At 41.3% G+C, this 26,379-nt stretch overlaps 4 protein-coding genes across 5 annotated transcripts in view; 1 reads left to right on the top strand and 3 right to left on the bottom strand.

Moving 5' to 3' along the window:
• Positions 1-822: 822 nt before the first annotated feature.
• On the bottom strand, positions 823-9,898 carry plk3 (polo-like kinase 3 (Drosophila)). The gene is made up of 15 exons (XM_037083172.1): positions 9,538-9,898; positions 8,352-8,459; positions 8,100-8,216; positions 7,734-7,863; positions 7,526-7,613; positions 6,921-7,016; positions 6,538-6,736; positions 6,279-6,405; positions 5,918-6,033; positions 4,454-4,574; positions 4,281-4,364; positions 3,672-3,834; positions 3,309-3,438; positions 3,002-3,112; positions 823-2,861 (listed from the first exon to the last, which is right to left on the bottom strand). Exons 1-15 carry the CDS (start codon positions 9,751-9,753, stop codon positions 2,664-2,666), a joined length of 2,004 nt encoding a protein of 667 aa, XP_036939067.1. The 5' UTR covers positions 9,754-9,898; the 3' UTR covers positions 823-2,663.
• A 2,217-nt stretch (positions 9,899-12,115) lies between these two features.
• Positions 12,116-15,973, bottom strand: LOC119010753 (calcyclin binding protein). Its single transcript, XM_037083174.1, has 6 exons — positions 15,815-15,973; positions 14,680-14,890; positions 14,497-14,593; positions 14,309-14,408; positions 13,759-13,853; positions 12,116-13,387 (listed from the first exon to the last, which is right to left on the bottom strand). The coding sequence occupies exons 1-6, from the start codon at positions 15,830-15,832 to the stop codon at positions 13,225-13,227; spliced, it is 684 nt and encodes a 227-aa protein (XP_036939069.1). The 5' UTR covers positions 15,833-15,973; the 3' UTR covers positions 12,116-13,224.
• A 626-nt stretch (positions 15,974-16,599) lies between these two features.
• On the bottom strand, positions 16,600-19,911 carry mrps14 (mitochondrial ribosomal protein S14). 2 transcript variants are annotated; one of them, XM_037083175.1, is made up of 4 exons: positions 19,801-19,911; positions 18,475-18,606; positions 17,236-17,400; positions 16,600-16,984 (listed from the first exon to the last, which is right to left on the bottom strand). In XM_037083175.1, the coding sequence occupies exons 1-4, from the start codon at positions 19,903-19,905 to the stop codon at positions 16,802-16,804; spliced, it is 585 nt and encodes a 194-aa protein (XP_036939070.1). In that variant the 5' UTR covers positions 19,906-19,911; the 3' UTR covers positions 16,600-16,801. The 2 variants fall into 2 exon arrangements, with proteins under 2 accessions (XP_036939070.1, XP_036939071.1); XM_037083176.1 differs by lacking the exon at positions 19,801-19,911 and having other exon boundaries at positions 16,602-16,984; positions 18,475-18,625.
• A 41-nt stretch (positions 19,912-19,952) lies between these two features.
• The window catches only part of tnn (tenascin N), a 66,583-nt gene continuing 60,156 nt past the window's right edge, over positions 19,953-26,379 (top strand). The window contains exon 1 of the mRNA XM_037083170.1: positions 19,953-20,079. Within this exon, the coding sequence (XP_036939065.1) occupies positions 20,043-20,079 (37 nt within the window). The 5' untranslated portion in view covers positions 19,953-20,042. The remainder of the gene's footprint in view (positions 20,080-26,379) is intronic.

The raw sequence follows: 26,379 nt of genomic DNA, 5'->3' as shown, positions 1-26,379 counted from the left end.
TTGAGAACAAAAGGAAAAAGCAGGCCCAAGAGCCACAATGGAACCTGAGTCAGCCTCAGACTGAACAATCATAGACCAATTACAAGACTTCATCGGGTAAACCAAGGCTACCCTTTAGCTTCATGTTTTAAATCTTATTTTGTAGACTTGATACACATTAATAGATCTAGTACACTTCCTTTCCTTGCACTGTCAACTTTCTTGCCATGACATCCAGAGGAGTAAAAAACCCCAAAATTGGTGTATTTTTTTGCCAAAGAGATCCAGAATCCGGAATCTGGTCATGTCTTCTAAAAACAGAAGAATGTCATCTGCATAACGTTTGCCCCTATTTTTAATTAGGATGTAGAGTTTTATTATCACTGCCAGACTCATCACAATAGATGTGAATGACACAACTGAGGATTGGCTCGTATAACAATAAAAATGGGGCACACCGATAGCTCAGTTGGTAGAGTCTGTTCCATGTACAGAGGATGTGTTGTCGCCATAGCAACCCAGGTCTCAAATCAAACCTGTGGCCCAGTGCTGCGTGTCATCCCGCCCCCTTTCTCACCCAGTTTCCTGTCACTCTTCAGCTACACCAATAAGCCATGGAAAGGCAAAAAGAATAATGAACAAACAGTAAAATGCATGCACCAAATATATACACCCAAAAGGTAGCCAGAGATAGGCATGTACAGTATCAGTGATGCTGAAATTGTCTGGTTTCTGCCAGATACCAGTTGCTTGAAATCTATGAACTAATCTCCACTTGAATGGGAAATCAAAATTGAAAGTGCAACATGTTTAAAAGGTCAAAACAATAACAGAAAATTAAAGTCATTTTCAATAAACTTTATTTTTGTCCCATTTTCCCCAGATATGTTACATTACAAAAGGTGATCGGAATTGAACATGTCCTTGTGTCAAGACCGTAACATTTACAACAACAATAAATAAAAACATGTATAAATAAAAAATAAATAAACAGGACATTATGTGCCAAAAAATAAAGATTCTTCTCAATTGGCAGATGGCTTTCACAATGTTGGGTTTTTTGAAAACACGTAATACTTGCATTCCAGGTCACAGTTTTGAGGATACAACTCTGGGTTGAGAAAGCAATGTAAACCGATAAAGGATTACAGTACAGTACAACAGAGTACAATGTTTTTCCATAGATATTACTGGGATATATATTTATGATACCAGTTGTTCTAAAAGCTTATACCAGGTAGTGAGAGTGTAGTGCTATTGGACTTACTTTTAAACTTTGCTCAAAGTACAAAAGCAAATCCCACCTGTAAAACCCATCACAAATCTTGTTTGTATCCAGCTTGACATTCACAAAAGGTTGTTATTGCACTATTCAGACATCCCTCAGAAAGGCACTTTTATCCCCCCCATCCCTACCCTCATCTTCTAACCAACAGTTTCGTTTAACCAGCGCATGTTTGGCACACACGCAAACATTCGCCTACTGTATGTGAATTTAAAACTGAATCATTTTAAAAGCCAACAACAAAAACAAAAAAGAACGCCTCTGGGTATTTGGTTAAAAACAAATAAAATATAACAAGTGGTGGTAAAAAGGTTTTGCATTCTAGATGAAATTATATTTAAAATTAAATGAAAAAGTGCAAAATTGTGTTGCTCCCATAGCCCCTTTAGTATGCCGTGTACCACGCCTGTGAAATTTGTTTCTTATACGAAGGAAAAAAAAAGACAAAGTGATGTTGGAGCAGAAGCCGAGTTGACTTTCTCTGAACCTCCACATCACCATTGTCAAATAAGGCCAGGAATGTTATTTGTGCATGTGAGGTCAAGATCGTAGTGTGATCCTATAGCTGGCTCAATTCTTAAAAAGCAGAAAAAAAAAGAAAAAAAAATAGGAGGGAATGAAATGAATGTGTGCACCATAGTCCAAAGAGGCCAGAAACCAACCGAGGGTAGGAGGGTCTCTCTCTCTAATCAAACCACAGGTCTTCCCTAAAGCACCTCTGCTGTCACATCACAGATCCAGTGCAAGTCAACGCCATAATTAACCTTGCTGCTAAAACGCTTTTGGTAAAAACAGAGCCTAAAAGCATTCCAGCTGCAAGTTCACCTTTGTTCCGTTGCAAGCAGATTTTAGTGTTTAGATACCTTTGAGAAACCATGCCTTTGTTATCGGCTGTCAGAGGAGCCTGAAGGGTTGGTTGGAGGCTTTAAAAAGATCCAGTCAAGAAGTGGTGGTTTTGAGTGAGTGAGAGGGTGTGATTGGGAGTTTGGGTGTTCGTTCAGGCATCTGCCTGTGAGGGATCCATCACTTCAAGCCAGGTAGGAGTCTATTATTTTAGGTATCGATACCTTCCAGGTGGATACCTTTGAGGCATAAGCTGGACAGGCACAAACCCTTGAGGCAGACGCTGCGTCGGGCAACTTCCTGACTGCTTGGTATTCATCAAGGTCAAGCAAACTAGGAATCAGCTGCCAGAGCACCAGTTCAGACAGGAAAATTTGCTCAGCTCTTCTGAGCAGCCTTCCATCTGGCAACTGAACAGGCATCGGCCACTCCCAGCACGGCCTTGAGAAATTATGTCAACCAGTCAGGCTGCCTAAAAAGAAAAAGAGGTTAACCAGTCAGGTAGCCTCGAAGGCATCTGCCGATCAGGCAGCCTGGGTGGCACAGAGCTGTGCTCTCAGGCATCAGTGTGGTGTTGCAGCAGCTGGACCACATATCGCAGTCGGTGTCTCAGCTCTGCGGTGCAGCCCATCTCAATCAGCATGCTGAGGAGGTAAGTGCATGAGACGCGTTCCCGGCTGATGTAGGTGAGCAGGTACGAGTCGTCAGATGACTTGCACAGGATGATCTTGGTGTGATCTGTGTAGAAGTTCACCTGGGGAGGGTTGAAAACAAAACAATGTAAGACAAAGAGCCATAATCTGATACAAGTGTCACCAAAATGGGAATTCAAATTTCAGACTCTCAAGAGAGTCCATAGCAGACAGAAAACAAAATTCATGTGCTGTTTCTAACCTGTAGAGTGCCGTTGTTGAAGAGCATGACGAGTGCGTGGTCGGTCTTCACCCACTGGAGCAGCAGAGGAGGAGGACCTGAGAGCTGCTCCTCACACATCAGGTCTCCACCCTGAGGAGGACAGGACAGAATATCTTTTGTCAAATCATTCTGCAGTTTCTATGAGACTACTTCTTCAAAATGTTAGTTTAAGGGCTTTGTCTCATCTCAATCTTTACCTTAAACTCAGTATGAAACTCAATGCATACAGTCGATCAGAATACTAAATCTAGGATGGCTTCTTACTAAATATGAGAATGTCTCGTACCTCCATAAGGTTCTGCTCCATGTAGTTGGCCATGAGCTCTACGATTTGCTTCTGGCTGCGAAGCTGCTCAGGTAGAGAGTTGGTGGGGAAGGTGAAGTGTTTGTTGTTGGTCAAGCAGTAGTGGACTGTCCTGTTCAGAGGGAAAGAAACACAGTTTATAAGTTACAGTATGATAAAGTGACTCCTAGCTCAGTGAATCATAATCAAATATCCTGACGGGGGTGGCTAGCTTGTGGGAAATTGACGATCTTTCATTGGACCGATACTGTCACTGAGCCGAGACTTAAGTAATCACACAGGTCCAAGCAAAGCAAATGTTAGCACAACACCTTCAGTAAATACTGGAGCTCAGGCAGTACTTACTTGCGTTGGTTACAAAGACTGAGATGTGTTCCCTCGTTGAAGAGCACGCCGATGCTTTGGTTCGAGAGCTGGTAGCCGAAACCATATTTGTTTGAGTAGTCGACCCATTTAGTCACCCACAGGAAGGACTGAGGCCTGGACAAACAGGGCGGGTTCCTGGTGGCTGGAGAGATAAAGATACATGATAAGGATTACAGAACATACAAAAAAAAAGAAAAAAAAAAAAAGTTCAGATTTCAAATAATGTCAAGTGAGAGTTTTACAAAAAGAGACCAAGATAAAAGCTCATTAAAAAAAGGCTCTAGGCTACATGAGTCAGCAGATATTCACAGGATGGAAAGAGATGACGGAAGCAGAAGAAAGATCCAGTTGATCAAACTTAAATTACTCGGCATCATTCCTGATTTAAGAGGTGGTTCACGTTGGAAGACGCAGCATTTTTTTGGCACGCTGATGGCGCTTAGATTTAGAGATGTGACTCTGCATTTCCATTTATTGTGAGGAGGTTATGCACATTGATCTGACTTGGCAAACATTATTATAATTATTATGCTGCGGGCCAAGTGTGCCTTGCAGTTTTATAGTTCTGTCTAATTTGCGCTCCCCTACCTGCAGGCATGGATGCCAGGCAGCCGTTGAGCACCTTCACGGCTGATTCAGCAACAGCTGTGGGGGTCAGAGCGTCCTCGCACGCTGGAGAGGAGACAAGAAATAAAGTTAACACGCTGTTCAGGAAAGGCAAGGACGTAAAAATGAAATGTGTCTTCTCGGAGGGCCCTTACGTTCAGTGCTGCTGGCCATGGTGCCCTTGAAGGAGCGGGAGATGGACTTCCTGGATTCCTCCTCAGCAGGAGTCTGTTCCAGAGGCGCGGAGTTGACGAGCTGACCGTTGGGAGAGGGCACCTGAGGACAAACCGACAGACAAGAGTTATGACGGCAAAGATGAAAGCAAGAACACAAAACCACAGATTCAAGGAGGAACTGCATGAGCCAGTCTGTGAACGTGTTCTATTAATGTTTGCTCAGCTAGCAATGTTTTTTTTCTAGACGATTTCTGCAACGGCTTCAACTGCTGCTGCCGCTTTTAATCTTGTGCATCTTACTGTTGCTGCGCTGAAGCTACTTTTAGTACCACAGTTTCCTTATGCGTGCTTTGCAAGCATGCTGCACATCATTTTTTGACCACATTAGCCATTCTTGACACGATCCGGTGGAAATCTGTCATGGTTTTTTGCAAACTAAACCAGATACTTTAGGAAAAAAAAAATAATAATAATTAGGAGAAATCCAGGCTTCTGGACCACAACCGGTGTTCTCTGGCTCATGCCATGATGCTGACCACAGAAATATCCACATGAAGAGCAACCAGTGGAGTTCCCATGAAGCTCTATAAATAGCAATTAGACCACTCTGATTAGGGTTTAGCTGACTGGGCTTCCTGCAGTTGTGGCATTGAGTGACCGGCCTGATTATGAATATCTTTAAAAAAAAAAAAAAAAAAAAAAAAGAAAGAAAAAAAAACGACAACACATAATCAAGAGACTGCCTGTAGCCACATTCAAATCTCACAGTAGATGGAGAGAAAGTGTTGGTGAGTGTGCAGTGACAGTTTCCTGAGATACTGGTGAAAACTGTGCTCTCAGTCCCTCTGTACTTCTCAGTAAATATTAAAAAAGAGCTACAACATCTTTCCTCTCAATCTCCCTCGTCCGTTTGACAGGCTGAAGGATTTCTGGGCCAGCGCCGAATCACACCGAAGTCTCGGTGAAATAAAGCTCAATAGACCGGAAAGAAACACATTTCTAAATCCCTTTAAGAAGAAGAAGGAGGAGAACGACGACTGCTTTGTATAATTAAAAAACACAGTCCATTGTTCAAATAATATGGCTGCCCCATATTCAGTCAGTTTAACGTGGTCTTCAAAAGCTGGTACTTGCAATGCCATTCGGTAGAAAGACTCATAATTATTAAACATTTTGTCATCAGACGTCCACTGCACTGCCATTTATAAAGAGATCATTAAACTGTTTAAGTGAACATGAAGTCATAACGGATACTGTCTGCCATTCAAATATGTTTGCTGTACTGTTTGTGGATCTTTATCGCCTTATTAGTGGCTGGATTCACCCAGTTTTGTTTCAAGTAAACAAGGCCATTTTTCTTTTCCCCGATGCAAAAGTAGGACACGAACACAAAAAAGGAAAAAATAAATAAAAAATAAAAAAATAAAAATAGATGACACATACCTCATTGGGTCCCACAGTCTTGTAGCTGATTTGTCGGTTGATGGAACATTTAACGATGCCTGACACCAGCTTGGAAATGTCTTTGTCGTCTTTTTCCTCGCAGGGAATCTTCTCCACTGCGAATAAGAAAAAGATTCTGACATTGTAGTCACAACAAATAGGCGTTTATAAGCCTACAGTAGAGCTTGGAAAAGCTTCAGGGAAAACTAGAATCCGGTTCTACTTTAAACATTATTAAAAACAGGCGGTTCTCACGGGACAAAACCAGATTAACAAGATGGCAGGTGCCGCATAATTACATCAAAATGTGTGACTAACAGATAAGGGGTTCTGCTTCGGTGCCGGTCACTGTGCTCCTTACCTTTTTGTTTCTTTTTGCCAAAGAGGCTCTTGGCCATTTTAGTGAAGAACTTCTTGGCAGGGCTGGGGGGGTGGAGCTCTGGCACCATCACACAGCTGCTGGGGGGAAGCTTATCGGGGGTGAAACCCTGGAGAGAGAGAAAGGAAAAGGAGACAAGAGGGTGAGGAAGACTGGAGGGGAGGGTGGCTGCACGTGGATCCCTGTGGGTGAACAGGGATGATGCGTTCACAATCAAATCGTTAGTGAGACCATTTCGTACTTTGGTGAAGAATTCGTGGTTGAGGATCTGATCCAGTGAGAGTCTGTCACTGGGGTTTTTCTGCAGGATGCCTGAGATGAGTTTCTGTGCCGCTGGTGAGAGCGAGGATGGCAAGTGGTACCGAACTTCCTTTATACACTTGTAGGTCTCCTTCAGGTCGAGGGTCTCGAAGGGAGGGTTGCCGCACATCAGTGTGTACCTGAATGGGACGAACCAAAGGCAACCATTGGTCAAAAGTCCAGATGCAGAGTGATGACTCACATTAAAACAATCTGAGCTGTCCAAGGTAATTAAAAAAAAATTAAAAGCTATGGTGAAACCCAAAACCTGTTCCTCCAGATTCCACTAATGTTATTGCGCACACGACTGAAGCTAGGACTCACATGACGCAGCCGAGGGACCAGACGTCGGACTCCGTGCCGTGGCCCTGTCTGTTGAGCACCTCAGGAGCCAAGTAGTTGGGAGTCCCACAGATTGTTCTAAGAAAAAAAAAAACACACACAGAAACACAGGCTGGATTTAACATCAAGCGTCTCAAATTACTTTGTTCTGTTGGTGCATCCTGCACACAAGGAAGTGGTGGGTGAAGCTTTTTTTTTTTCCCCCCCTTCTGCATACTCATTCTTCTGGTATTCCACAGGAAGGTGTCAAACAGGTACTGAAACTGTACACCGAGCGTTACATTCAACCGCCACTTGAAACCGGTTTGGTTTAGTTTGGTACTTACTGAGGGAAAGTGGTGGGAGGAAGTGTGTGATTAGTAACTGACGTAATGGTTTTAGGCTGATGTGCATTATGAAAATATTTGTCATGTTTATGTAAAAGCATTTGCTTGTCAAGTATCAATTTGGCTTTTTTTTTAACTTAAAAAAATAAAGTATTAGAGTACCTTTTTCACTATTCTGAACATTCAAACATCCGTCCTGCTTTAATTTGAGAGTTTCTGGCTTCCTCAATTTGAAAAACACACGTAGTTTAAAATGCTCACTTTTTCCTCTGCTCCACTGTCTCCAGCTTGGCAGCGAGGCCGAAGTCTCCCAGCCGCAGCTCCATGTTCTCGTTGACAAAGAAGTTGCCTGAAAGAGACAAAAACATTCGTCCCGTCAGCATTCCACACATGACATTTGCCCGCAGATTCCTGGGATGCCAGCGTGTGCGTGAACGCCACATTCCGGCCCGTATAGGCGCTCGCGTACCTAGTTTGAGGTCTCTGTGCAGGATGCTTCTGCTGTGGAGGTACTTGAGGCCAGAGATGATCTGTTTGAGGTAATAACGCACTTCTGGCTCCGTGAGCGTGTGTCTCGCCTTCCAAATGTGTGCCAGCGACTGCGGAGACAGAGCAGTGAGTTAAGTGTCAGCCCCACATCCGTCAGTGGGACTGTGCAACACTGCTGCACACACACTCGCACTGCAACAGCATAAGATTTGATGGTGCTGTGATTCAGGTGGGTGTCTGGGACTTTACGTCCACATTCATTTAATGCTGTTGGGTCTGCATATTCAAATCTAAATTGTCTTGACTCAGTCCTGCAGCTGTGAAGACTTCTCTAGAGATTTCTCACCTTCCGACTGCAGAGCTCGAGGAATATGTAGATGTTTTCTTGGTCCTCAAAGTGATGTGAGAATTTCACCACATGCTTGTGCGACAGGGTTTTGTGGAGCTCGATCTCATTCGTGATCTGTTTGTTGGGAGGGAAAAAATAAAAATAAAAAAAATGTGACAATCAATATGAGTCTTAAAAACACAATCCAGGTATTGGATCGAGGTTGTGCTCGGGCCTCTGTGCAAGACACAAACAAGCTGGGCCGTGTACCTTGTCCCTCTGGTGCGGTTTGGACACCCGGCTCTGTGGGATCACCTTCACAGCGTACATTTTGTTGTTGGAGAGGTCTGTCATCTCGTAGCATCGAGCGAAGCCACCCTGGGGGGAGACAGACAAGGATGATCGGTTAAGAAAAGCAGCAGGTTGGAAACCTGCAATGGCCACAGTCTGCTTCAGACGGCACGTCTCTGATCTGAGGATCAACAACTGCACTGCCATTCCGACAATGACTGAGCCAATGCCAATTCTCAAAGTGGGGGGGGCAAAGGAAATCATTTAAAAAAAGGGGCATAAAACGCCCTGGATTACACACAAGGGTTAAATCTGCCCTGCTGCATCATTTCATAATCAATTGACCAGCCTCTTTTGTCTCCTTGGATGCTCCCATATGCTTCCAAAAACCTACAATCGACCCCTAATGTGATGTTTACAGCTGCTTATTCATGCAGATTCACTGGATGCAATCAAGGCTACGCAGACTTGAGGACATCAGGGATGAGGCGGACCGAGCTGCTGCATTCATTAACCGTGAAATTGACGGAGACGTTTCCAGCTCTGCGGCAGGCAGCAGAGGAAAAGAAGAAGGAGGAAAAAAAAAGAAAGGAGAGAGAGAGGGAGAGAGGAGAGAGGAGACTTGGCCGGCTGCCCGACGCAGCGTATCGATGACGAGCAACATGTTGATACAGTCGCTCCATTCATACATGTGTCGGAAAAATCGTGAGAGCGGAGGTAAGGTGCGGGAGAGGGGCCATGGCAGAGGGAGGAAGATGCAATGCCCTGATGATTTGGCCTTTAAAAACGAGAGGATTCTTTTTTTTCCTCCTCTCTTAAAAAGACTCCTGGGCTTTCATACAGTGATGCCAATCATCTGTGCGCACAGGGAGCCGGGCACACCTTGCGCCTGATTCATTCAGCAATGACGCGCAAACGGGGAGAGCTGGGGAGGGAGAGAGGAGGGGGAGACCGGCCACCACGAGGTCATTCAGTCCTCCCGCATTACTAACACACCTGGACAGCAGCTGATAATGAGTTTTAATCACGGGGAGCATCCGTGTCAGGCTACAAAACAGCGAGTCTTTAATACAAAAAGGAAAAAAAAAACAACAACAAAAAAAACCCTGCGTCTGATCGAGAGCCCCGTGGAGAGGCGAGACACGTTAACATGAAGTCTCCATACCTTTCCCAGCAGCTTTCCTTTAGTGTAGGTTCTGCCCGTCTTGGAGTCTGTCACCACCTGCGCCAGCTCCGGTTTGGTCTGTTCGGGTTTGTTCCTGCTGGTTTTCACCGGCGCTGAGGACTGTTGGGGTCCGCGCTCCGGAGCAGGCTTGAATAAATCCGCATTCATGGCGTGGCACGAAATGCGCTGCGCCGCGGTGAAACAGCCGGTATCCATGAAGCGCAGCGGTGTGAAACGGTCAGTCCGTCAGTAGTTGTATATCCCTTTTTTTCCGCTTGTGTGTGTGCGTGTATATGTGCGTTCAGCAGTCTGCGATGCGTCCACCTCGTCCGACTTTATCCATCTGGCGTGTCTGGGCACGGCGCTCCCAAGACTTTATAGGCGGGCATGACGTCACGGAGCGAGGGGGCGGAGAGGGGAGGTGGCGCACTGGTGGAGAAAGTCCAGGCGATTTGCTCAGAGACAGTCTCAATCATAACAGTCATGTGCGATGGAGGAAAGAAAACATGAATGAAAGTGCTCATGAAATGAGGAGAGGAGAGGAGAGGAGAAGAGAGAGGAGGAGAGGAGAGGAGGAGAGGAGAGGAGGAGAGATTTTATTTTATTTTATCTTATTTTATGTATTTATTTTTAGTTTATCTTCATTTTAAGCTTTTAAAATAAATGAATAACCCCCCCCCCCCAAAAAAAAACGTTTTGAAACTTTTTTGTTTACCTCTTATATTAAAGGAGAGATACGTACAATTAAAAAATATTGTATTGACACCTGTCTGTCAATATGAAACATAAAACAATAATAAAGTTAAGAAACAGCAGGTTTGAAGTTATGACATTTGTGTCTCGCGTTGTGGAGAAATCCGATGCAGTTAGCAGGCTAACCAGCTAGCCCCGGCACTCCCCTGGTCCTCCTCGAGCTCCCAGTCCAAACCACAAGCTGCACTGCGAACTGAGCTCACTAGCTAAGGGAAGCTAGTGTTGACAGCAGTTAGCAGGTTGCCATGGGGACACGCTGCCCCTTATTTGTTCTGAGTATGAATTTGACAGGTGTGTCGCTGAATGCTGTCTGTCTGCCTGTCTGTTTGTGTTGGTCTGTCATTGTTTATGGGAGATTTTTATAAAGAAATGTAAGTCTGCAATTAAAAATGTATTTCATGTCGATTCATATGCGACATAAAACATCATACTTGTGTGGTAAATATGTTGTGTCGCCTAATTGAAGGATCTGCATATATGACAAACTAGCATAGTGCACCTTTAATGTGTCACCTCCTCCATAAAATGAGCCATGCAGCCACGTTGCTGTGGCTCATTCAGCACTCCCAAGGACCGGTAATGATTCACAGTTTACCACCTTCAGTCATTCATCTCTTAAAGGCCGCAGTATAAACACGTGTCGCAAATAAATGAACACATTAGCTGAACAGATCTAAGATGTCGTCTGCACAGCATATTCAGAGCAGTAATGCAGCCCTGATCATCATGGGGATATCACAGCGGGTTATATAATTTGACTCCCCTCTGTTTACAAAACAATTATGTGACTCATAAATTATTTTGGCCCCCACCGTTCATAAAATATTTCAATGGGCTTTATAATTAATTAATCAAAACTGCTGCAGAAACAGAAGTGAGTTTGTTATTCTACCAGAAACCTTCAGATACCTCAGAAGCTCAGTGCAATACAGTCTTGAGTCAGAGTTCCCCCTTGTGTGCATGTGTGTGTGTGTGTGTGTGTGTGTGTGTGTGTGAGATTCAGGTGTGATCCCCAGGGTGACCCAGGTGAACTGCTGATCACAGCTGCCACCTGGTGGACACAATGGGCAGCTCGAGGGCTCCTGCTCTGCAGGACTTAAATGATTTAAAACTTGCATTAATTCACTAGCCTAGTTTTCGCTGGCCTTCATTATTCACAAGCCTGCTGCCACAGGATGTAACAGGGGGACTCAGTTACAAATAAAAATTGGGGGCGAGATTTTGAAATCAGGAAATGTGGATGGGCCAGATGTTTTCTAGCAGCCTTGGATCAAATTGGATTGGATTCAGTATTTTTTCTTAGCACTTAGTAATGACAAACTTGAAAAAAACAAATAAGCACATAAGCAAAGAAATGGTAAATTATATGCAGATTACTTCTTTAAGCATATGTGCTGAAACGGACACATGTATTAAAAATGTAGTCTACATATTTTCTCATGAAGATTTGTCAGGCTACTCTGGGTTACTTCTGGGCATGATGACCAATTGGATATGTCTAAAACTGCAGACAGGCTGTGAATCATCAGAAACTGTGCTGCACACTGTAACCAAGGTAACCAGCATCCTTGTTTGTTATCAAATACTACCTGGACATCTTGCTCATATCACCATGTATCTTATACCATGTATCTTATCTCACTGCCTTGAAAATACAATACTGACTTCTCTGTGAGCAGGCAGGTCTTCAGGAAAGTATATTTAAATGACCACTCTAAAAGCCATATGTGTGTAGTTGCGCCAGTCAAGTCAAGAACATAAATGGTTACAACAGTTAATAAAAATACATTCTGATTTCTAAATCACAGACGAGAGGCAAAGAAGAATGAGTCTGAAGATCTGTATTTGTGAGAACTTCATGAACAAACCTGAGGGCGAGCAACAAGACACGTCAGATGAAGACAACAACCAAAGTAAAGACAGTCAGCGTAATTAAAACTAAATTTGACATGTTCACAAATGTCGGAGGGACAATCACAACCGTTGAATAGTGCAGCTGTGAATAAAGGTTATATTCGGAGACCGACATGTTAAGGAATGACAAACAATGTGTTTCAGAGCTTTGCACTATGCAACAGGAATGGAATAAAAAACAGACCCATGCAGTAATACACAAGAATACACTGCGCTGATGCATCAGTGGGGCTGTATTTGCAGCTATATCTACTTGTGGAATGAAAGAAAAAGAAAAACAAAAAATCCAATTGCTCCAATTGCAATGTCTAAACATTAACAATTCAGAATTTACTGCTCTTTGAAAGGGTGTGCCTTCCATATTATAATGAATATTATCATGTTGTCTATTGCATTACATGGCAATAACAACATTTGATGCCATCACTTTTTTCTGACAGTAAATCTTCCAACAAATTGTGGCAAGCTTAATATCCATCAAAGTATTATAAGCATGACTTTGGCAAATGTACACTTGAAGACATCTTAAATATCAGCTCAGTTTGGCTGCGCAGAACAATATTAAGATGTAACTGTACAGAACAAGTCTCATATGTTTCATTCACTCTGGTCCAAAATTATACTATGAACTACTGACAGACATATATCTCAAGAAAAACAACTGCATTGTGGTCCTTTAACCCATGAAATCTAGATTTTCAAAACAAAATAAAAGTGGCAAAAACTTTTTTTTTTTTTGCCATGTTAAGGTTGCCATCTGCTGGACAGCACACTTGTGCCTGGGCAGGCATTTTCTGTGCAATCTGTTGAGAGGTTTATGTTTTATGTCTCATGACTCTCAGAATACCAGGGCCAAAAATGAGGGGCTAAGACATTAATCCCAACATCTTATGTATGATGATTTATATATGTATATATCGGACATAAGTTTCAACCCACAACATTTAATATTCAAGTCTTGTCAGCTGCGTCCCTGGCGGTTTTCAGCCCGTCCTGCTGTGGAAGAGCAGTGAGTGCATTTCAGAAGTCCATCATGCCCTCTCCTCGGACTTTTTTCTCTTGGGACTCTGACCAGGCTTTGTTGATGGTTCTCTTCATCTCGTCGTCTCCCTCTGAGTAAATCTTCTTCAGCATGTTCATCAGGCCGTCGCCGGGGTCTGCATTGTCATCAACAGCGGGTTTCCTGTTGAGGGACAAAATGAAAAACAGTTTCTACCTGTTTCTCGGAATGGTCCCATTCATGTCCTGTATGCGCACACTCAAGGTTGCAGCACATATAGCGACACCTGGCATGCAGATGTGATACTGCGCTTCAAACACCAGTCTGACATGAGTAGGAGAATGGGGGAGACTGGCCGACTGAGAAATTTGTTTTAACAAAGCTGCTCACAACGTTGTTTATTAGCCAATGAAAACACATCAGTAGTAGTACCATTCATATGCATCATAGACACTGTACAGTTACTTGAAGGGTGCAGTGGTCTTCCGTCAATAACAATTACTGCTTTGTTCAAATTATTTCACTAAACTCTATCATTATTTCTTTGAACTTACTCTTTGTCTTTCGCCAGCTTTTCCACCTTTGTTAGGTACTCCCACTTCTTTGCTGACTGCTTCTTGCACATGACCAGGACCATGTCTGTTTTGATCTGTTGAAGGGAGGAAAAATGGTTTCAGGCGTTTTTCGAAAAGCCAACAAGACTCCGGTGCTTTGTTTTCAAAACAGAAGATGGCCTACTGAATCCAAGTGTAAAATGCACATCAACAATGAGCCTGAAATTCAGCAGTTGGGATGAAAAAGGACAACTTGATTTCTCTGATGCTGCTGGATTTTCAAAACATTTAGGAACTGCCGAACACAACTGTCATTACAAGTCATTAAGTATGGTCGGATACTGTTTCAGTACTGTCACCGTACTGAATGGTACCAAACACCAGCCATCCGTACTTTATTAAACCTTTCTAAAGGAAAAAAAAGTTTCCATGTTTAAAGCGCATTAACACAAGTATCAAGCTTCAGAAATCGATTGAAGATGCCATGCTTATGCATATGTCTATCAAAAACTCAGTCTAATTCTTAAACTGATGAAAAGGCTGTATTCACCTTTTTATAGCTCTCCTTTTCATCAATTGGGTATAACAGGTTGAGGACTGTCATCTGATGGTTTTTCCCACCTAGATCCTTCACTAACACAGAGAAGGACCTACAAAAGAAGGAATGAGAAAATATGGTTATTAACATGAGGAATAATAAACACTGTGTATATGTATGTATGTTGATGACCAGCTTACCCTTCTGTAAAGTTGACTTCCACGTTCTCTGATGGAATTGTGTGCACATCCTTCAATGTGAGGTAAATTTTGACGAATTTCTCTGACTGGTCCCAAGCTGCACAGAAGAGGCAAACATGTGAACACTTCTTCCTCTGCACTCACACGAATGACCGGCAGTCTTACGAAACAATGGTACCATACCATAGTTGGTGATCTTGACTGTGTACGTTGCTTTAGAGGCAGCAGACGGGTCTGCCGCTCTCCTGGCTTGTTGCTCCTTCTGTTGGCGTTTGACTGAAAGCTCCTTCTCCACCTTCTTTTGCTCCTGCTTCAGCAACTCCTGCACTCTTTTCCTCTCTGCCTTCTCCAAGAGGGAGCCCAGCTCCTGCAAATCTGCCTCCAGCTGGTTGATCTGTATTGAAGAAAGAATTAGACTTTGGAGAAACGTGCATCCCTGAATTTTTTGACACCGGCAAGAAGCTTGTGTTTTCACCCATGTCTCTCTGTTTGTCACTGGGTCACATGGCATTGAAGCTATTGACAATGCTGAATTTTCACAATTAATGTTCATATAAAATGCTGTGCGTTAAAGTGTATCTTATTTGTCTCATTAATTAATATAATTAGGCATTGATTTGGAGTCACTGGGTCACATTCTATTGAAGAAAATTATTTTTTGCAAAATGAATACGTTACACATCAGCAAAAAACGCCGCTGGGTGTCTCCGAGTTGAATGTCTGCCCAGCGTCCCCCCTTAAACTAACTGGATCCCGGTAGGTAACTTGAGGTCTTTGCTCGTCACGGGATGTCAACATAACGTTACAGCTTCATTGAACCTTGGTCCCTATACTTAAGTTACTCAATGCATCATTGCCGCCCCCACCCTTGTTTACTTTAAGCCGTACATTACAAAAAAATCCCTCGAGTTACATCTCTATACCATGATTACAAATAATGACAGCCGACATTAGCTAGCGTTAGTTACACACTACCCAGATGTTCTAGTATGTTCTAGCTAGCTAGCTAACTGGCTACAGTTACTGACATAACATTATCGCCACACACGAGTGGGACCATGTGTATGTGTATTTATTATATTTTACAACACGCGTTTTAAGATCGATTTAAAATGAAGATAGATACTTTTTGAAAGTGCAGATTAAAATAACAGACACTGCTAGGAACATCTTTTTCGCTGTGGCATGCTAGCTAGCAAAGTTAACTCATGTTAGCTAACTTAGCATTGATCGAACTGGTAGTTTTTAATGCTAACGCCATAAACCCAAGTCCTGCCCTGACAACCTGCACTCAATTGAACAAGGATACGATGTTTACCTGCTCGGTTAGATCCATTTGGGGATTTGTGTTTATCAGTTAATGTAAGCTGGGTTCAGAGATGTGTGCGTTCAGTGTTCTCTGCCCTGAGAGTCTGCGGCTATTGTTTCTTCTTCTTTACGATAAGTGGTGTACGGACCGCCAGCCTACAGGCGCACCACCGCCACGTACCGGTAGGAAGTGTTAACAGCCATAACATAAAAACATTGTAATTGTTATACAGTATATTTATGGAGTATGAATCCATAAAGGAAATACATTGAATCCGTACATTTTCGAATATTTCTTCAATTCAATTTAATATCCAAACACCATCCTGTATTCAAGACAAGTAGATAACAAATTAACTTTCTTTGGGTTTCCTCAGTTCAGTCTATAATAGTCCACCCTGACCCTACCAAAAGTGCAATTAAACTGATTTTCCAGACAGGCTTACTTTAAGACATGACTCAAGGATAACTAATAGCACTATTAATGACCCATATTCATTCATGACTTCTTTCAAAAACTATCAAGGCCTTGACTTTTTCCTCAGATTCAAAAACTTCCAAAGATTTCAAGTATCCATTGGAACCCTGAAAACTACTCATGAGCCAAACATAAACAACCACATAATAAATTTGAAAGGGAAGTCATTCAAATGGATTGTTTGACTTTGTACTTTCTAACCATGCAAAGATAAAATATTGCAGGTTTCTTGACCATATTGATATTAAAATACTCTAAAACATTGCTACTTCATGTTTCAACTATTACATTCGAAAAACAACTGAGGCACTGGAGGAAAAAGTTTTATAATGTACAACATTTATTCATAGATTTCTGAGTTACATGTAAGTATTCTCCAACAAGGAGTAACATTTATATTTTTGAATTGTATGTTTTTTGTTGTTCAGAAAAAAAGAAAATATAAATATAACAGGAGATTGAATGTGGATGTCCTGTTCGTCTGATCGATGTTTCACAGCCAACTGCAGTGTACCATGGTCACCACCTCGCCCTGAGTATACCAGACATCTGGTTGTGGTCAGCTAGGTGACGGAAGACAATCCGACTCAGTCTCCACCTGCGCTTCACTCCACGAGGCCTGGAGGTCAACACACACCTGTTGCGTATCCTCACAGGGCAGCTGTCCCTGGGTAACGCTGCAATTTCTTTATCTGCCAGCTCCTGCAAAAAATATTAAACAAGCAAATTCAACAATTATTGGCATTTGAAATTATTTGGAATCACCCTAGTTGTTGTGAATCACATCCTTTAAACTGTACACTCTGAACTATTAATTAGGACAACAGAAATTAATGGAAAAGCAACATGATATAACAACCCATCACAATCTGTTTCTGGTGAAATCTAACAAATGACAACACCAACTTAAATTCTATGACACGCAGAGTAAAAACTGGAATATTGCATCATACCTGAAGCTCTTTAGGCAGGATGGTGTTCTTCCTCAGCGCATTGATCCGGAGCCTCTCATCAGCGTAGTCGAAGGCCATCTGTCTTCTCTTGACGTCCCTCACCATCCTCCAGTCAACGTAGTAACTCCTCACCTGCTCCACCGCACCCCAGCAGCTCCTCAGGGCCTGCGCACGATGTTCCAGTGGTTGTTATTACTTGACAGCTTATATTACGCCCCAGTGTACACAGATCATCCACAGTGCTATGGACTACGGATTTTGGGGCTCCCTTACTCACATTGTAGTGGCAGTTTCTACCCTATTCAGTTCTCTATCTATCAAATATGACCATTGTTGATGAAGACAAAATAAAGAATTGAGAAGAACCTGCAATTTGTCAGCTGGAGGAGAAAGAATTCTTTGAAATAGACAGAATCCCTTGATTCTTAAGCTGTCATTTGTTTCTGTAGTTTTTTTATAGACTGTAAGGTCTACAGTCTGACAAAGTTTCTTACCAGCATAATCTCTTCTGTGCTGTCAGAGGACAATGATATTGTTCAAACTGTGATCATGCAAAGATTGTAAATAGTAACATTTTTAGCCTTCTTATGGATGAGATACTAAATCACATATGTTTTTGAACACCCCTGATAACAGAAGATAATAGAAATCTTCCTCCTTGGCCTCATGAATGTATTATTTATGTTGTAAATACAGTATATTGTTTCCCTACTATTTAACCTACCGACGCCCTAGCTTTACGTTTACCCTACAGGTTTATATATGTCTTCTGAGTTAACATTTCAATAAAGTAATTTGCGGGATTGGGGCAATAACAGACTGTCGGAATTATTTTACAGCATTCATCTCGGTCATTCGCCTGAGCTGCAAAAACGGACTGATGAAGACTCTGTAAGACTTGGTGTGGTTGTCACAGGTAACGAAGGATTTTAGGACAGTTAGCTCCCCAAAAATATGTACTACTAATAATATTTAAGATACCACATTTAAAAAACTAGAGACATGCGTCTCAATTGTAAATCGGACGACCATTTACAGTAAATACACAGACAGCTAATAAACATCAACATTACGTAGCAGGCTAACTAGCATTAGCTACCATGCTAACGTAGGAGAGCTAGTAAGTTGACTGGCTAATTCTGAATACGTCGCGTTCTCTGTGCTGCGTCAGAGATGTGCGACGCCATCTCTAAGTAAACACTTTAAATGAAACCAAATATGTTATCAAAAGTAAGTTACCTGCTGTGGGGCGCAGACAGAGGAGTAAAGGGCATTAAACCCTAGACATGCAATCCTGTGGGCCGCCATGTTGAATAATGTGTTCCACCGAAAGAGGACGAGACAACACTGGAAACATCGCCCCCTGTCGACCTGGAGGATGACATGATACATGGAGGCGATTGAAGCAAACTGAAGTAATGTAAGTCAATACTGTCCACATTGTAAAAGTTACAGTCGACTTATTAGAACTTAAAAGGCATCTAGGCATTAATATTTAGATTTCACATTTAGAGTTGTATCTCCATTTAGTAATGCTAGTAATTATTTTGCCTGGACCTATTTACACTCTATTTATATACTGTAAATACTGTAAATACTGTAAATCTGTCTATATTCTGCTGCACAATTTATTCGGAACACACTTGCACTTTACTGCTTCTTTCTGCACTTCTGGTTAGATGCTAACTATATTTAGTTGTGTCTGTGCTTGTACTGTGCACAATGACAATAAAGTTGAATCTAATATAGTCTAGATTTAACATTAAACATTAAAATTCAAACGCAATATCTACATTCAACATTGAGATGTTAAATGTATTAACATTCATGTCATTTTACATTTAGATTTAACGTTTAGATTTAGATGGGGTGTGTGCTGCCGTTAAAGTTTAGTCGGCATGATAGAATATAAGTTAAAAGTTCATAAACAAGCTAAGGTTAAAAGGTTAAAAACATATTTTATTTACATTGACCTTTAGTGTTGTACACTGCCATCTACTGGTCAGTTTTAATCCAGCAGTCAAGCAGACACATTTTTCAATTGAGCAGCTAAACAAGTCAGCGCTGGAGTGTATTCCTGCTGGGTGTTTTTTCTACACGCTTCTGCCTTGGAGACTATTTGTCTGTAAGTACAATGTCTTTAAGTAGAGGTATGTTAAGGATGTTTTGTGTTATTAGTAGGTTTCAGACATTTTCTGTCGTTTTAGTTTGAACATGTTTTGCTAGTAGTAAGCTAACATTCGGTGTGACATAGACATGTGTGTGGACATACATAATGCTGTATATATTGTTGTTTATGTGCTAATATGTGTTCACATTTCTGTAATGTTTCAGTTTTACAAAAAAGAACAAAGGAGATTCAGAGAAAAGTAAACTACAAGAAAAGTCAAGCCTTGTCTGTTTATTGGAGGATCTCTCAGTGTTAACTGGCTGTCTAGCTTTGCAACAAGAAACGCGCTGCAAGGGCAGTACAGGGTGTGTCTAAGAAGTGTCAATCATGCTCCTGGCAACCCCCCTCCCTCTCGCAGTGCCTCCTACCCGCGCAGGCGCAGTGCCTGCTCTTACCTGGTCAGGTAGTTCAAGCTCAAGCTCCAACTGCGAGCAATGGCGGAGAGACAACAGAGCAGGAAAATGTCTATCCCAGGTGTTTGGGACCACCATTGTCCACATCAAAGAGAAGAAATAAGACGACTGACGAAGGAAAGCAGTGTAAAAACAAAGAACTGGACCGTGACAGTAAGAAAACTAGAAGGAATATCACACCGTCATTTCAGAGGTGCAGGGAGCTGCAGGATTTGTAAGGACTCATGAAGATGCAAAGATGGCCGCTTTTCTGCTGGACAAGTAAGGACCCCTGCTTGATATGTTTAATTCTATTTTCTAACCACAAGGTTAAGATGATACTTACGATGTTGCAGTCGAACTACATAGCTTGTTGGTAAATCTAGCTTGTTAGCATGTATGCTAGCTCCAGTGTTTAGCTTTGTCTCTTCTTGACTACTAGTTTGCAAAAGTGTCTTTCAAGTGACTGGGCACTTAGTTAACAGAAGTGGTTGAATTGGTTTAGAGAAATAATGTTACTCATGCTTCAGAAAGGGGGCATGGCAAAAATGTTGCACTAGGTAATGATTACCTGGTAACTCAGTCTACTGGGATGTGAGGAATATTGTTAGTTACTTGGGATATCTACAGTGACTGGGCATGAGGCACTCCTCCTTTAATGTATCTGTGTTGATCAGAGGTAAAGTTTATTAAATCTGTAGCAACAATTATATACAGTTGGACATAGCAACAGTTGAAGTGAACCTTGTGATATTAGCCCTACCTAAAATATGAACAGACGAGGCACAAAAATGTTTTGAAGGCAAAAATGTTTCTCTTTAGCTGACAAAGCTGTAAAAATCCTTATCATTTATGCATGTATGACAAGTATGACATTTCAGGCAATGGACAGTGAAGGTGCAGAGATTGTAGTGTGGAAGTACAACCTCCTGCAACTGCTCTAGGAGAAACTTGGGTGTCTGACCATTGCAGGTTTGCCCAGAGACATTGCAAAATCAGATTAGGTAACAGCTGTAATGGCATACTTGAATTGCTAGTTCAAAACCAGCTTTGCCTTTCCCCTTTGACCCGATTTACAAGAGTCAATCCATGGATGAGACTTTCATTTTTGGACCCTTGCAGTACTGCCTACAAACCAACAGGTGGCAGTGTTGTTCTGTGAGTGTAACCTCTCTTTTCTCAGTGGGGTCCTTTCTCATCCAGAATCTAAACCTTATGTCTAACCCTATTCTTAAGTATCCCGAAACCCATAATCTCTCCCCCCAGCACCACTAACAATGAAACTCTTGTGATTCAAGGAGGTAAATGTATAAAACCTCACACTGTGGTCTTCTTTCACCACATGGTTCAGCAGGGCACTGTCTTAAACTGTTTTTTTATAGAAAAAGCATTTAACAATACCCACAGATTCCATTTAAGTTTTCTGAAAAAATACCCATTATTTTGGCACCTCGAGGGGATGCGTTCTTGGATAAATATTTGCACATGACAAAACTGCAGGCATTGTTTCCTCTATAAAGAGCATCATCGTGAAGCAGACTGGGAAATCCTTACAGGCCTCTGAGCCTCGCATTAAACTTGAGGGTAGATGAAACTTACCAGTGTAGCTTTAAGATAGTGTTATTATTATGCTCTTTAGCATTCACACTATTGTCCCTCTGGAATTTATTGACGTTATTATTATTCCTGATTCTGTAGTACTCAGCTTGCTTCTTCTCCTACCAATTTTTGGATTTTCCATCTTTTATACTTTTGGAAAAAAATGTGTTTTTGAACTATTGGGCATGTACTCATTTTGTGAAATCTTGCATGGTTTTGAGGTTTAAGGATTTTTAGCTCGTCTTCTGATTTTATAATGGGTGTGTATTGTGTGAGCTAGAGTGTGTGACACCATCACTAGAGTGGGGAGCTGATGCCAACAAAAGCACTTTCTTGTGTTTGCGTAGCATTTGTTTTAAAAATTGACGTAACTTTTTTAAATGACACTTTATTTGTTAGTTGTATGTAAAGTTTTCTAGCTTCAGCAGGAGCCAGTGGTCAGAAAAGTATTGGAAGATGCATTATCACTTTGTTGGTTTTTGTCATTTCATAGGGTTTGTTGGCAATAAGAAAATATGAAATAACACCCAAAGGACTTATCCTTTAGTGCTATAGACACAACACATAATATACAGGCACTTTCCCTTCATTAATGTTGTTGATTTTGACTTGTTGGTTCTTATCACTTCTATCCAAAGAATGAAAACATCAGCTTTAAACTCCAAGCAAAGGCAGATTTCCGCCAACTTATTTATTTATTTATCTATTTATCTGTTTGGTGCCGTCCATTCGTGATCCCTGTATACTCCAAGCTGATACAAGCTGAGAGTGCCTTAGCTTGTGGTGTGTCTGTGTTTGGGTGTGTGTTTGAATGTGTTGACAAAAGCTTAAAGTAAAAAACAATTGAAGACTTTCTTATTTTATTGCCGCTGTAGCCGAACAAAATTTGATTGCAAATCTGGGTGAATTGTGTACAGACTTCTGTTTTTGTGTTCATCTTACAGCTGAGACTTTATCTATGTAATAACACGATCCTCACGTTTCCATTTACTTTGAGTGTGATCTGCCGGAAGAATAAAAGAAATGTCAAAAAGAGACCATCAATTTGATAAACGAGCATACTGTTTCCATGGTGATAACAAATATTTTAACAGTGCACATATCTATGTGGGCATGTATGACTTATTACTGAAAAAGTAAATAAACCTGAAATGCTAACAAGGCATAGCAGCTGCAGTGTGTACATGACAGGACAATAAACTGTAAATGTGTCAAATGTGAAGTGACGTCATTCTTTCTTTCTAACAGCAGCCGGAAGGAGTTAAAGGGACAAATATAGGACATTCACTGCCAAGAGTTATTGCGGATAGTTCAGACATTGAGAAAATAATGTCACATCTGTGCAGAGCATTGCTTTTGTGAAGTTGATGAAGACATAGGTCGTAATTCTAAGTGCTATATCATGGGCAATTCCAACAAGTCCAGTTGCCTCTGATATTTATATTTTGGGGGACCATGAATGTCTATACCAAATATCCCCCAAAATCAAATGTTAGTTTAGAACAGAAGAGTTGACCAACGAACCAGCTGACAGATGGTTCCATCCATGTTGCTACTCCACTAACATGGCTTAAAAAAAAAAAAAAAAACACAAGGTCCATTTGAAAAATTATCCAGGTATCTGTGAAAGTATTAAGACTAGATACAGGCAGTAGTTTGAGTAAAGCAACAAAAACTCACACTGTTGACTTCCTGTGTTTGATGTCTGATGGTGGTGGCTGCCATGCAAGGTGCTGACCAGCACATCAGGAGCAGTTTGGGGTTCAGTACCTTGCCCAAGGACACTTCAACATGCAGAGCAGGGGAATCAAAACAGGGACCTTCTGATAAAAAGACACTGGCTCTACCCCTGAACTACAGCCGCTGTGATATAGCACTTGGTATTGTTTTGTGAAGGGTGACTATAAATATACATTTTCACATGTAAATTATGTACATTCATATTAGGGCCAAGCAATATATACCATATATATCATTATCGTGATATGAAACTATATATTGTCTTGATTTTAGATTGTTATGTTGTTTTAAATTTACCAGCAACTAATTAAAAAAGAACTCATAAATGAAGCAACTAACAACTTAGCTAACTTAAACTTAGCTCTTTATTTAAACGTTTAAGTGAACTTTACAGTGTTACAGTCTGGAAATAAAGCAGGGATCGCAGCCTGATCTGAATCTGTTCATCTTGGTCCATTTATGTAAAACGAGTCTCTAACATCTCCACAGTCACAATTAGATATAAAATACAAGTCAACCTCTGAATGTCTAAGGTTTGAAAGTGAAGCTTTTAAGGTTTTACTTCCAAAGGCATCAAGCTGAGCATTACTAGCGTATTTTACCTTGAAGTTTAATATATCTGGCGTTGGATGTTTAAAGGAGTAAAGTATAGACCCAATACTTAACGTTTAAATACGAGATCTGCGCCACTCGAGGTTATTTAGTTATTTCTTCTCTTCGGGTGCACAATGAATCTTGGGATATGTGAGACCACGAAGTGTAGTAGCAGTGCACTCTCCAAAAACAGGTAAAAGGAGTGCGCATTTGTGGGGTGCATCATGAGAACACTTTGAATTGGGACACCCTTCGCCGCGGCATAGTGAAGTAATCACACTTTAAATGCGCACTTGAAGTGTGCAGACCCCGAATTGGGACACAGCCATTGTCTGTGACTTATGATTTGAGTGAGGGTTATTTAATTAGGAATGGTGGGAATTTCAATTAATGAAACATTGCTTTGCCGAAATGGATTATGGGTGGATAGATGTTTTTCAAGAGCAGGCTCAGCTCTGTCTTTTCCTGCAATGTGTTCTCCAAGATCAGGCTCAGCTAGTTGTCAGGTTTTTAAGCTTGTCTTCTGATTTTATAATGGGTGTGTATTGTGTGAGCTAGAGTGGGTCACATGACTCCTAGAGAGGAGAGCAGCTGGAAAACCTTGAGATCCCACAGCTTTTACTTCGCATGGACAATATTTACATAGAAATCCTGTTGGCTTTCAGTTGGTGTTCTTTGTTCAGAGGTAGGACTCACACTTTTGGCTGTAGAAGCCCTAGAGTGACGAGCACTCCACCAACTCCTCCATACACCACAGTGATAATTTTGAGCCTACATTTCTGGGGAGCAGCAGACAGTACCAGTTTTGTCTCTTGTTCTAGCACCCTCAGTTTTCACTCTACAGAAATAAATGTTACACACTGTATAAATATTTTGACCATAACCATTACACTTTTTTCAAAACTCGGAAAAAAGTACATTTTCCCATTCATTCTCAGGGGGAAATGTTCAACTTTGGTTCTGCTACTGCTCCAGCATACGTTCAGCTATCAAAATATTTAACTTTTGAAGCTGTCTCAGCCTATTCCTTTCAGCTTTTCAACCTTTTCAGCTTTTGAAAATTCATCTTTTTCTGCAAAATCTTGACCATTCATTCTCATGGGGAAATGTTCCAACTGGTTCTGCTACTGCTTCAGCAGTGTAGTGCAATGCATTATAGTTTTATGCATTTCAGGCAAGCATTTTATAGTATATCCAGCAGTTTAAAAAAAAAAAAAATCACTTCAGCCATAACCCATTCACACAGTATTTTCACAGGAAATGCAATTTTTCTATTTTTAGTGTGAATGCTGAAGGCACTATTGTTCTTTAACATTGCCGCAAATGGGAAAAGCTTCAAATCCTCTTCAAAACTCCTCGACTTTCAACCTCTTCTTCTCCCTCATGCTTTGAGCTAGAGGCACCATTCCAACTTTAAAAGGGACACAAACCCTTGAACTATTGCCAATGTATTCAGTTTTTTAAAATCTTGTACGGTTTTGAAATCATCGCAGTTTTAGTTTCGAGGCGTTTTAGCTCCTCTTCTGATTTTATAATGGGTGTGTATTGCGCCGGCTAGAGTGCATGACATCATCAACTGCCGCAGCCCAGAGTGTAGAGCAGCACCAAAAACGGGAAAAAAATTCTCTTTAGCTTGATTTGGTTCCCACATCTTTTACTTGACATAGACAATATATGCATAGAAATGTAGGAAATCTTGTTGGCTTTCAGCTGATGGTCTTATTTCAGATGTGGGACTTACAGTTTTGGATTTAGAAGCCCGAGAGCGACAAGAAGTGAAACAGCTCTCCCATAAGCCGCAATGTTAATTTTGAGCCGAAATTTCTGGTGAAGAGCAGACGGTACCTGTTCTCTCTCTCGCTCCTGTGCCCTCATTTCTCACTTTCCAGAAATAAAAACCAGATGACCGAGTTCGGCCAGGTCTCTACTCGCTCACCATATAGATATTTTTGCCCTAAACATTAAAGTTTTTTCTAAAATCGCAGGGGTTTGGGAGGAGTTTTCTCATTCATCCTTATGGGGATTTTTTCAAATTTCATTCTGCTATAACTTCAGCATACCATAAGCTATAGAAACCATTCAACTATTTAAATGTTCAACTTTTTAAGCTCTTTCAACCTTGTACTTTTTTTTCTTTTTAACTTTTCTACTTCTTTAGAAAATCAGCTTTTTCTAAACAAAATTTAACACTGAGGAAAATCCTCAAATCCTCTACCAAAGTCATCGACTTTGCATCTCTTCCTGTCCTTCATACTATGAGCTACAGACACCATTCCAGCTTTATAACATATACATATTTTGGCCATAACCATTACAGTTTTTTCAAAGATCACAGAAGTTTGTCAGGCGTTTTCCCATTCATCCTTATGGGGACCTTTTCATCTTTGGCTCAGCTCCTGCTCAAGCATTTGTGCAACCATTTTAAGCTCTTTATTCCTTTATCCTTTCACCTTTTCAACCCTTTCTCACATTTTTAAGCTCTTTCTGCCCTCTTACTCTACAACTTTTGGGCCTTTTCAGTCTTTTTTCACATTTTTAAGCTCGTTCAGCCCTTTTTAGCTACAGCTTTTCAACCTTTTCAGATATTCATCTTCCTGCCTTTTCAACTCCTTCAAACATTCAACTTCATGTTCAGTTATGAAAATGTTA

The sequence above is a fragment of the Acanthopagrus latus genome, chromosome 21, assembly GCF_904848185.1.
Source record: "Acanthopagrus latus isolate v.2019 chromosome 21, fAcaLat1.1, whole genome shotgun sequence".
Classification (NCBI taxonomy): domain Eukaryota; kingdom Metazoa; phylum Chordata; class Actinopteri; order Spariformes; family Sparidae; genus Acanthopagrus; species Acanthopagrus latus.
This window is presented reverse-complemented; position numbering and strand designations above follow the sequence as displayed.